The sequence below is a fragment of the Mizuhopecten yessoensis genome, unplaced genomic scaffold (assembly GCF_002113885.1).
Source record: "Mizuhopecten yessoensis strain PY_sf001 unplaced genomic scaffold, ASM211388v2 scaffold2087, whole genome shotgun sequence".
NCBI lineage: Eukaryota > Metazoa > Mollusca > Bivalvia > Pectinida > Pectinidae > Mizuhopecten > Mizuhopecten yessoensis.
The window spans coordinates 142,222-153,877 of NW_018404371.1; the positions used below are offsets into that span (position 1 = coordinate 142,222).

The 11,656-nt window shown below is 36.8% G+C and overlaps 1 protein-coding gene across 2 annotated transcripts in view; it reads left to right on the plus strand.

The window, feature by feature from the left end:
* The first annotated feature begins 755 nt into the window (after nt 1-755).
* LOC110445122 (E3 ubiquitin-protein ligase mind-bomb-like) overlaps nt 756-11,656 on the plus strand; it is a 36,836-nt gene continuing 25,935 nt past the window's right edge. Inside the window, exons 1-6 of one of the 2 annotated variants that reach the window (XM_021489536.1) lie at nt 756-840; nt 2,339-2,552; nt 3,292-3,463; nt 6,044-6,150; nt 7,870-8,076; nt 9,568-9,704. In XM_021489536.1, the coding sequence (XP_021345211.1) occupies nt 829-840; nt 2,339-2,552; nt 3,292-3,463; nt 6,044-6,150; nt 7,870-8,076; nt 9,568-9,704 (849 nt within the window). In that variant the 5' untranslated portion in view covers nt 756-828. The other variant, XM_021489535.1, reaches the window with a different exon arrangement.

Here is an 11,656-nt window from a genome sequence, read left to right on the forward strand (position 1 = left end):
GTTTCTTTTAAACCCCTCCTATATGCACGTAAAATGTATTCTCCTTCTGCGGACAAGAGGCACACGCTGACCTCAACCTCATAAACATTTTTAAAAAAGTGGCACGATGACTGCGAAAACTTTGAAACTCTGAAATGGCGTGTGTTTTTGTAGGAGACGGAGATCATGTCCGCGGAAGGAGAATACATTTTACGTGCACATAGGAGATTTTTTTTAAGAAAAAATATCCATCCTTCCAAAGGTACTTAGCATTTTTATACGTCTATGATGTAAGATAGGTGGGGTCCACTTTTCGACATCGGCCTGTATCGGGAGCTTTTCGCCCTACTTCTCGTATATATATGAGGGGACGTCATTTTTACTGAAAGTCGATCTAAACCCCTAAAATATGTAAAATTACTCTGAACATCTTTTATAGTTTAGGTCCAAACACAGCTTTAACTAATTATCATGCTGTGATCACTTACAGCGGTACCATAAAAGAAATTGAAGTGGGCAGAGTGCTGAGCCCACCATTGACCTACATTGTATGTCATACATATACATTATGTATGTATTTTTCACGCATTGAATCCATAGGGCCTATAATTATGCGATTGAACGGCATTTGATTCGCAAGTTGAACCGATCGTTTAAATCACGCGCGGTAATTTAATTAGCTACCTATTTCCGGAATTCTTTAACTTGCCATTCGGAACTCCCAAATAGTAAAGGTAAAAAACACACGTACTTTTGATTTCCATATGCGTACCGTTAAGAAAATGGCTGCTAGGACTAGACGGTGTTTACGCAGGTAGCTGAATTCCAGGAAACGTCAGGCGTTTCGTGATGATCGGGCATGTACGTATAACATTTATACCAGGAAGTAAGTTACCCATATCACTTATTTCCTGACCACAGAACACCACAATACTAGTCTACCGTAAACAGAAGAATCTGTGAAAAAAATTCATGTAAACCGACAAGTTTCTGCAATGTGAACAGCGCGTGAACATACAATTGTTCAACCTGAAAGATCAACAGGGAATGGAGAAATTTGTGGTAAGTTTTAGACAATGACACTGGATCATGACACTTAACCAAAGGTGCTCGGGTTCTTACACCACTGTGATAATTAATAACGTTAGATATAGTTGGGTTCTAGAATATAAATAACATCATGTTTGCACCCCACTAGAAAAGATGAGATAAATTTTACTTATACTAGCCTAATAAATCGTTGTGCGATACTTAAACAGAAAATGTTAAATATATTCTAGAACCCTAATAATTTATAATTGCAGTGTCATTTAAGTCCGTGTTAGGAAAATAATTACTTAAAAATGTAAAATACCCAAGTGATATTTATAAGATATTCTGTTGTAAAAGTGATTAATTAATTATAAATGATAAATAATCCCTATCCTTGGCTCATTTTGTAAGTGCATTCATTCATTGATTTAACCTTCTCATTTATGAGAAGGTTAAATTAATAAATGAAGGTAAACACAAAAATTATTTTAAGTATTAGCAAATTTCCCGTTTTTATTCTCCTAGTTGCAAACGACCTTCTAGTTCTTGTGCACCAGAAATTAAAAATTGTTTTGAATAAAACGTAGTCCTGTGTTTAGGAACAGCAGCATTGTTTGTATTGGAAAATCTGGTGACTCTTCTATGCAGATCACTCACAGGTGTGATATTTTCACACAAATAACTTGGCACCATACCATGCATACATTTATAAAACAACAGTACTTTCCTAAGTGTAAAATATTTTTCAATAGGCAGCCATCTTAGAACAGAAAATGTGTTATCAGAAGGTGTATCATATGGTACATCAAGTATGATACATGCTGCATGTTTTTGTGCTTTATATAATTTACCCATCAGGTTCTTAGAGCAACCTGACCATACATTGCAACAATAGATAAAGTGCGGAAACACACAGGAATTGTAAAACTGTATCTACCCTGTAGGGGTAGATAAGAACGAATACCCTTTAATAAACCTAAACGTTGTCTGATTTTGTTCACAGTTTTTTCAATGTGATTTTTCCAAAATAGACTATCGTCTAGATACATGTACACCCCTAAAAGTTTTTCGCTGTTCACTTGTTCTACTTCAGTGTCAACAAGCTTAAGATTAAGTTGTACATCAGTTCTTGACAGTTTTTGTTTTGATGCAACAACCATACATTTTGTTTTTTGGACATTTACAATCTACATGAAAACATAATCTCATGCAGACTACATGATATGGATATGAGTTAGCCATAGACCAAAATCACTTGTATACTCTATTGAGTATTTATATATAAAATATATAAACCCTTCAATATTATTTCTGTGTGTACTCACAGCTGAAGCCTGGCACCCGTGTGGTGCGGGGCCCGGACTGGAATAGCAAGAAGCAGGACAGTGGAGAGGGATATCTTGGTACTGTCATCTACGTCCCTAAGTCAGAAATGGCAGACAAGAAAGTCACAGTCATATGGGACTCAGGACGAGAGCTGCGGTATCGCTCTGGACATGACGGGAAATATGACCTGAGAATATTTGATACAGCACAAATAGGTGAGGGCTGCACTCAAACCTGTTCATACAGCCACCTCAATTAATTAGAGACAATTAACCTGCATTAACAGATCACTTTTGATGTTCCTCATTGCAGTGATTTCATTGTGAACCGGTTTGAAGAGCCAATCTGGTTTTAGAGATCACTTTTTGAACTTTCTGATAAACATTTAGCCATACTAAAATATATTGGGTTTCTATCATTTTTTTCCCCTTGTTATCTTTTCAAATTAAGAGCCTCCCTTTAACAATGGGAAAGTTAGACTGGCAACTTCGCTAACAATGACTTCGGCCAAATACTAAAGTAGTTTGCTTCCTGTTACCCTACCTACCCTATACCTACCCTAATAGCATGCTTACCCTAAACTTTTTTTTAATTTTCAAAGAAGCATTGTTAAAACCAAGATCCCATCTTCTATATATGTATGTAAACCTTTTGGAAAAAATGAAAAATAAAATGTATTATTTTCCTAACTTCTCTGATATTTTGCAGACATGTAAACAACATATGTAACCATTTAAATACACTTACGTTTTTTTCACAGATAAAATCATTTATAATAGAAGATACAATCAGTTAGAGAGATAATTATTATTAATGTCTCTCTCTCTCTATTTTTTTTACCATACATTACATTAACATATAGATGTAAACAACCATGAGAGTGCATTTTGTACTCAAGAGGTTTGGTAAAAATTATTAGTGCTCTGTATTAATCTCAAATGTTGACGGTTTTAGGTATCAAACATGAGTATGTCTCCTGCTCTGAGTGTAAAGAGACACCGATCGCTGGACTTCGGTGGAAATGCTCTTCATGTCCAGACATTAGCCTATGTTCCCCCTGTTATATGGGCGACAAACACGACATCAGACATGGCTTTGTTAGGATAGATGTGGAGAAAGCTACTCCGTAAGTATTTGTGGCACACTTCACTTTGAGTTTTTGTGGCACACTTCACTTTGTGAGTAGTTGTGGTACAATGTATGCTGTATTTGCGGTACACTTCACTTTGTAAGAAGTTGTGCACACTTCACTTTGTTAGTAGTTGTGGCACACATCACTTTGTGAGTAGATGTACGTGGTACACTTAACTTTGTGAGTAGTTTTGTTACAATGTATGCTGTATTTGCGGTACACTTCACTTTGTGCGTAGTTGTGGCACACTTTACTTTGTGAGTAGTTATGGCACACTTCACTTTGTAAGTTGTTGTGGCACACTTCTCTTTGTGAGTAGTGGTGGTACTATGTATGCTGTATTTGCGGTACACTTCACTTTGCGAGTAGTTGTGGCACCCTTCACTTTGTGAATAGTTGTGGCACAATGTATGCTGTATTTGTGGTGCACTTCACTTTGTGAATAGTTGTGGCACAATGTATGCTGTATTTGTGGTACACTTCACGTTGTGAGTAGTTGTGGTAAAATTCACTTTGTGAGTAGGTGTGGTACACTTCACTGTGTAAGTAGTTGTGGTACACATCACTTTGTAAGTAGTTGTGGCACACCTCACTTTATGAGTAGTTGTGGCACCCTTCACTTTGTGAGTCGTTGTGGTACAATGTCTGCTGTATTTGTGGTTCACTTCACTTTGTGAGGAGTTGTGGCACACTTTACTTTGTGAGTAGTTTTGGTACACTTCACTTTGTAAGAAGTTGTGCACACTTCACTTTGTAAGAAGTTGTGCACACTTCACTTTGCGAGTAGTTGTGGCACTCTTCACTTTGTGAGTATTTGTGGCACACTTCCCTTTGTGAGGAGTTGTGTCACACTTCTCTTTGTGAGTAGTGGTGGTACTATGTATGCTGTATTTGCGGTACACTTCACTTTGCGAGTAGTTGTGGCACATTTCACTTTGTGAAAAGTTGTAGTACAATGTATGCTGTATTTGTGGTGCACTTCTCTTTGTGAGTAGTGGTGGTACTATGTATGCTGTATTTGTGGTGCACTTCTCTTTGTGAGTAGTGGTGGTACTATGTATGCTGTATTTTTGGAACACTTTACTTTGTGAGTAGTTTTGGCACACTTCACTTTGTGAGTAGTTGTGGTACACTTCACTTTGTAAGTAGTTGTGGCACACTTCACTTTGTGAAAAGTTGTGGTACAATGTATGCTGTATTTGTGGTACACTTCACTTTGTGAGTAGTTGTGGCACCCTTCACTTTGTGAGTATTTGTGGCACACTTCACTATGTGAGTAGTTGTGGCACCCTTCACTTTGTGAATAGTTGTGGTACACTTCGCTTTGTGAGTAGTTGTGACACACTTCACTTTGTGAATAGTTGTGGCACAATGTATGCTGTATTTGTGGTTCACTTCACTTGGTGAGTAGTTGTGGCACCCTTCACTTTGTGAATAGTTGTGGTACACTTCACTTTGTGAGTAGTTGTGGCACACTTCACTAATTTGTGAGTAGTTGTGGCACACTTCACTTTGTGAGTATATTTGTGGTTACATTTTGTCTTAGATTTTTGTGGTATGTTTAGCAACATGATGACTTTTTGTGGTACAATATATATACTGTAAGTATTTGTGGTACACCTCACTTTGTGAGTATATTTGTGGTTACATTTTGTCTTAGATTTTTGTGGTATGCGTTATTATATAGGGATTGAACAGTGTTTTTTTAATTTTCATGTCGGTATAAACCTAAATCGGTTACAATCCATATTGTAGCGGGCTTCATGTTTAATATGAATGTAACCGATGTGCATTCATACCGGCATGAAAATAAAAAATACACTGTTCAATCCTTATATTTACATTTTTACTATTCCGCGTATTGAAAAGTTATCTTCTCTTGTGAACAGGTATTGATTGTTACGTCATTGGTTTGTGTGAGAAAATTACGTCGTTTTCTCAAAAATTGATGACTTACGTTAACATTCCTCTCACAAACCAATGACGTAACAATCAATACCTGCTCACAAGAGAAGATAACTCTGCAATACGCAAAGACGGAATAGAACAACTGTTAAACTTTATCTATTTGTTTTAAATAATTTATTTATTTACTGCGTTTTGTATTTTCATCGTAATTTAAACGACATTGGCGGAACAGCACTTTTTAACTAAAATTGGCGCCAATAATTAGCTGTAGTCATTTGAGCGTTTCACGCAGGGGTATTCTCCATGTTATCCGAAGCAAAGCAGCAAGACTCTCATTGAACAAGGTTAATCTATGACGTCATAAGTAAACCATGTGTTACATCACAAGATTTTCTGCTTTCATACTCAAATGACATGCATTTCTGCTTGTAATGTTCATATTGTGGATTGCAGTGGAAATGTAAATATACTATGATGAATATTTGTTGTGCTGTATACTGTAAGTATTCGTGGTAAAGCTTTGGATAAGTTTACATGGTACCCTATATCTTGTGGTTTTCTACCTAGTAAATCAAATGAGCCCTGGTCTTGTACATATATTACATAATTACTTTTGTCATGTCAGCGAAATGACTCCTGACCTTTTTTGACACAACCACTTTGCAGATGGGCTGTTCAAAAGCGAGAAGGAAGTCGACAAGAGGATTCTAGAGGTATGTTTGTTGGTACAGAAGTCATGAGAGGACCACATTGGAAATGGAAAAATGTCGACGGTAATTAACTTTCATTTTAGATATGATTTACATTAGGGTTGAATATTCCAGGCAGTTTTCAGACATTGCAATGTATGGCTGTATTTAAAGAATATTGCAAACATATGATAATATATATATTGTATTTCAAAAAATTCATTTCATAATGATTTTATATCAGAAAATACGAAAACTTGTCATCAGGATCAGTAAGCTTTGATCATAAATTAGAAATACTTGATCTTGTTTTAGAAGAACTTTATTACATTTAGAAAACTTCTTTTGGATATTATTTATTCAACTTTAATTAGCATTATTTTGTAAGATTTCTAATATGAGTTGAAAGATAATTGCAGTATTAATTGTTCCTTTTTAAAATCATACTGCAATATATAGACAAGATTTGCATTATATCAGTGTATTGCAATTTTGTTCCCGACCCTTAGTTCACATCATGAAGCCGTATTATGCAGTACAGTAACATTATATGATAATTAGGGGTGTTCAGGTGGCACAGTGGATAGCACACTTGTCTTTCATCAAGGCAGTTGATTCCGAGGTTCAATGCCTCGATTGGATGTGAAATGGTTTAAGGTCACCTGCCCGATTATGTGGGTCTCTCTTGGTACTCGGGTTTCCTCCCACATACAGATGGTCCACACGCTAACATCCGGGCCAACAAGAGTAATTAATATAAGTTGTAATAATTTGTTACATATATAATTGTTGTAAAAATAAATAAAGTTTATATTATATGATAATAGTCCAGTCTAGAGTCTTTTAAGAAGGAATACCTGCAGAAGCTTTTATAGATGTGAGCATTTTTTGGTATGGACGACCAACTTGAAGCTCACCCTGCAATATTTTTACCTAGCTAGTCTGAGTCTTTAAAGAAGGAATACCTGCAGAAACTGTTTTATATGTGGCAAACAGTTTCATAGTTAAACTCATCAGAATCTGCATATGTGATATTGGTATTATTTATGTAAACTGACTATGTCATTGTATGTATCATGTCCATTGTAAATTGACGGAGACACGTTATAATTAGTCTAGTGGTAGCTTATAGGACGCCGGGCTCGTGACCAAAGGGTTGCGGTTTGAGCCACGGCACTGTGTTGTATCTTTGAGCAAGATACTTTACTCCGCTTGTTTCAGTCTACTCACCTATAAATGAGTACGTGGTTGGGTAGTGCTAGAATTGTTGAATGCTAGCTGTGAGCGCCGAAATGGCAGCTCCGGTTGTATGCTCCCCAGGGAGTTGAGAAAGATGTTGACTTAGGTTGCAAAGGCCCTATAACCACGGATAATAGATTGTGAACCGCTGTGAGACGACCTACAAACTAGGTTGTGATAAAGCGGTATATAAGAACCTCCTATTAATATTGTTATTATTACAGGGCCATATTGTAAATTAGATATAAATCTAAATATTTAAGCCAGCAGGCTAAAAGAAAATTAAAAAAAATATAAACAAACTGTAGGTCCTATAATATGATAGGGAAGTTAACATTTTATCATTACTCTACATGTTTAATATATATCTTGAATAACATTATAAGAATTAAAAAAATTGTGATATAAGTGTTACAGTTTATTAAGTTTAATATTTAATGCTATCTTTTTAAAACAAAAAATATAACAATCTTCTGTGATCACAAGCTTATAGGCTTGTTTGAAAGGAATCTGTATAAATAATAAAAAATTTAACCCTTCATTCACACATTTTTGCCTGGTCAGGAGGCGAAGGGGAGATTGGTATAGTCACAAAACTAAAAGAATGGAATAGCCACTCTCAGCGAGGGGGTGTATCCATTTCTTGGAAGAATGCCAAGGAGGAACATTTGCATCGCCTGGGTGGAGAAGGCTGTGTAGATGTCATCTTTAATCGTAGTAAACAGTCAAAATCGGGAGGCAAATATTACCCAGAACACCTACCGCTGGTCGGTAAGTCTGAATTTATAAAGTGTGTCATTTTCATTCCTTACTTCATCAGACCAAATAAAAATCTTGTATTTCTGCTGACCCTACCTACCCCAGATTTGTGTGCCTACCCTTAAGTTTGTATTGCCATTTAGTGATATGCACTGTTCAAGACATTTCCCCCCCCCCCCCCCCCCCCCCAAATAATTTGCCTACCTACCTACTTATCCTATTTTTTTCTGAGGATGATAGCGGATTTAACACAAGTAATATATATTTTATTTTCCTCATGGAAAATCTTTGATGCTGAGAGAAATTGGCCTTTTCAGCAATTTTGAGTTAATATTAACAAGTTAAGGGGGCCAGCCATTTTATGTACAATTTTAAAAGAAAATGGGAAATAGTAGTAGTGTTCTGATTAATCATCTTTCTCAATCATTGGTTATTTAGGCCAATAAACTAATCAATCTACTACAGAATTCCTGATCGCTTTTAGTTGGAATAATTGTGTAGATATTATTGAGTATTAGTAGAGTGATTCATGTTTTTAATTTCTGTAAGCGACTCACTACCACAACATGGAGGATTTCACAATGTATTTCCTTAAAATCGTTCATCCTTTGTGTAATGGTAACCAATGATTGATTATAAAATTTTCAATAGATTTCCGACCGTAAAAAATAGGAGTGTGCAGTTTCTGTTTTGAAGGACACAGGGCCCCAATGGCCTACTTGAGCATTATCTCTGCAGTTTAATACCATTCCATGTCTATCATGTTGTTCATTATGTTCATAACTGATGTGTGCTGGATATCATATGGCAGAAATTAATCCCCACACATCTTTCTGTTAGGGTAATGTATTAAACTCTGAACTGAATTTAATTGTCAATTGAGCATAGGAAATGATATTCTCAGCTACATTATATACCTACTGTCCATTTATATAACATGTAAGTCCAAGGATGCTCAAGATTGAATATTGCTTTAACCTCTTAATCTGTTTGAAAGGAAAGGGATTTCATTATTCTCAATCATCATTTTATTCTGTTAACTTGCCAACAATCCCCATTTCTGAGAGTCAATTTAATTAATTCGGAGCCTTAAAAGGCCTAGAGAATTTCTGCTGTATTTTCCCCGATTCAATGCAAAATCGCTTTATTATCCCCAAACCATGTTTTTTTGTGTGTGTGATATTTCCCCAAAGTCACAAGGCTAAGTGTCAGGCCCCTGTGGAAAGTAGGTAGAAAAACCACTGCCAACTGCATGCTTAGTGAAAGTGGGAGTGTCACCACTGTGTTGTCCGACCAAGGCCATCCCATGTTGCCACTGATTTAAGAAACAAACATCAATTCTAGTGATAGCAGAACTTGCCTTAATAACAATCTGGATCCCATTTACAGGCTGCAATATAACTAAGTCATATCACAGAAGAATACAAAATGTGATATTTTTAGGGTCCACTTGATTGTTTTGCTTTAATGTAATGGGAATGTTTGTTGTTTGTGTATTTGTAGATGTCGTAAATAAGGGTAACTATACTGTGGCTTTGAAACCTTCTGACAAAGTTCAGGTGTGCATGGACGTCAAGGCTCTTAGGCAGCTTCAGGATAACCCCGACAAACACTCACCCTGGAGCTCAGAAATGGAACAGGTCAGTAATATCGGGATAGTTGATGGCCAAAAGCTTGTTCAATACCACAGAACAAATAATGTAAATTAAGTAACAAACAGTCCAAGATAGCATTTATTAGGCCCTGGAACATGGACATTTCACAGGCTTTATATATAGCTGGTACATATGTACCGATATGTTCAGGAATCAGCTCAGAAAATTATAGGCCCTGAATTATGATATTGAACATTTCATGACCAGCTGCAGTTACTCCATATCCCAGAAAAATATAGGCCCTGAAACATGGACATTGCATAGGCTAGTCATTGTATGTCCAGGATAGCTCAGAAAAATATAGGCCCTGAAACATGGACATTGAACACAACAGTGGGTCTAATTAGATACTGTGTCCTGGGAAACTTTCGACCGACCCTAGTAAAAGCCCCCCATTATTAATTTCACCCTAACCTAGTAAAAGCCCCCCATTATTAATTTCATTCTACCCTAGTAAAAGCCCCCCCCCCCATTATTAATTTCCCCCCTCCCCAGGAAAAGCCCCCCATTATTAATTTCACCCTACCCTAGTAAAAGCCCCCCCCCCCATTATTAAATTCACCCTACCCTAGTAAAAGCCACCCATCATTAATTTCATCCTACCCTAGTAAAAGCCCCCCATTATTAGCTCACCTGGCACGAAGTGCCAAGTGAGCTTATGCCGTGGCGCGGCGTCCGGCGTCTGTCCGGCGTCAATATTTTCCTTTAAACGACATCTTCTTAATAACTGAAAGGCCTAGGGTGATGATATTTGGCCAGAAGCAAACTGGGATGAAGGGCTACAAAGTTCGTTAAAATTCATGACCTACACCCATTTTCAAGGTCACAGGGGTCAAATATGTTAAAAACTTTAAACATCTTCTTTTCGATAACCAAACTGCCCAGGGAGATGATATTTGGCCAGTAGCATGCTTGGGTGAAGGGCTACCAAGTTTGTTCAAATGAATGACCTTCAATTATATTCAAGATCACAGGGGTCAATTGTCTTAAAAAACCTTTTAACAACTTCTGAATAACCAAAATGCCCAGGGTGATGATATTTGGCCAGTAGCATGCTGAGATGAAGGGCTACAAAGTTTGTTCAAATGAATGACCTTCACCCATATTCAAGGTCACAGGGGTCAAATATGTTAAAAACTTTAAACAACTTCTTCTCAATAACCAAAAGCCCAGGGTAATGATATTTGGCCAGTAGCATGCTGCGATAAAGGTCTACCAAGTTTGTTTAAATAAATGACCTTCACTTATATTCAAGGTCACAGGGGTCAAATATGTTAAAAACTTTAAACAACTTCTTCTCAATAACCAAAAGCCCAGGGTAATGATATTTGGCCAGTAGCAAGCTGCGATAAAGGTCTACCAAGTTTGTTTAAATAAATGACCTTCACTTGTATTCAAGGTCACAGGGGTCAAATATGTTAAAATCTTTAAACAATTTACTTCTTCTGAATAACCAAAGTGCCCAAGGTGATGATATTTGGCCAGTAGCATGCTGAGATGAAGGGCTAAAAAGTTTGTTCAAATGAATGACCTTCATCCATATTCAAGGTCACAGGGGTCAAATATGTTAAAAACTTTGAACAACTTCTTCTGAATAACCAAAATGCCCATGGTGATGATATTAAGTCAGTAGCATACTTGGATCAAGGGCTACCAAGTTTGTTTAAATGTATGACCTTGAATCATATTCAAGGTCACAAGGAGCAAATATGTTCAAAATATTTAAAAAACTTGTTCTGAATAACCAAAAGGCTCAGGATGTTGATATTTAGTCAGTAGCATGCTGGGATCAAGGACTACAATGTTTGTTAAAGTGAATGACTTTGACTTATATTCAAGGTCACAGGGGTCAAATTTGTTTAAAATCTTTAAAACGACCTCTTCTGAATAACCATGGGTCCCAGGATGTTGATACTTTGCAAGTTGCATCCTGAGAT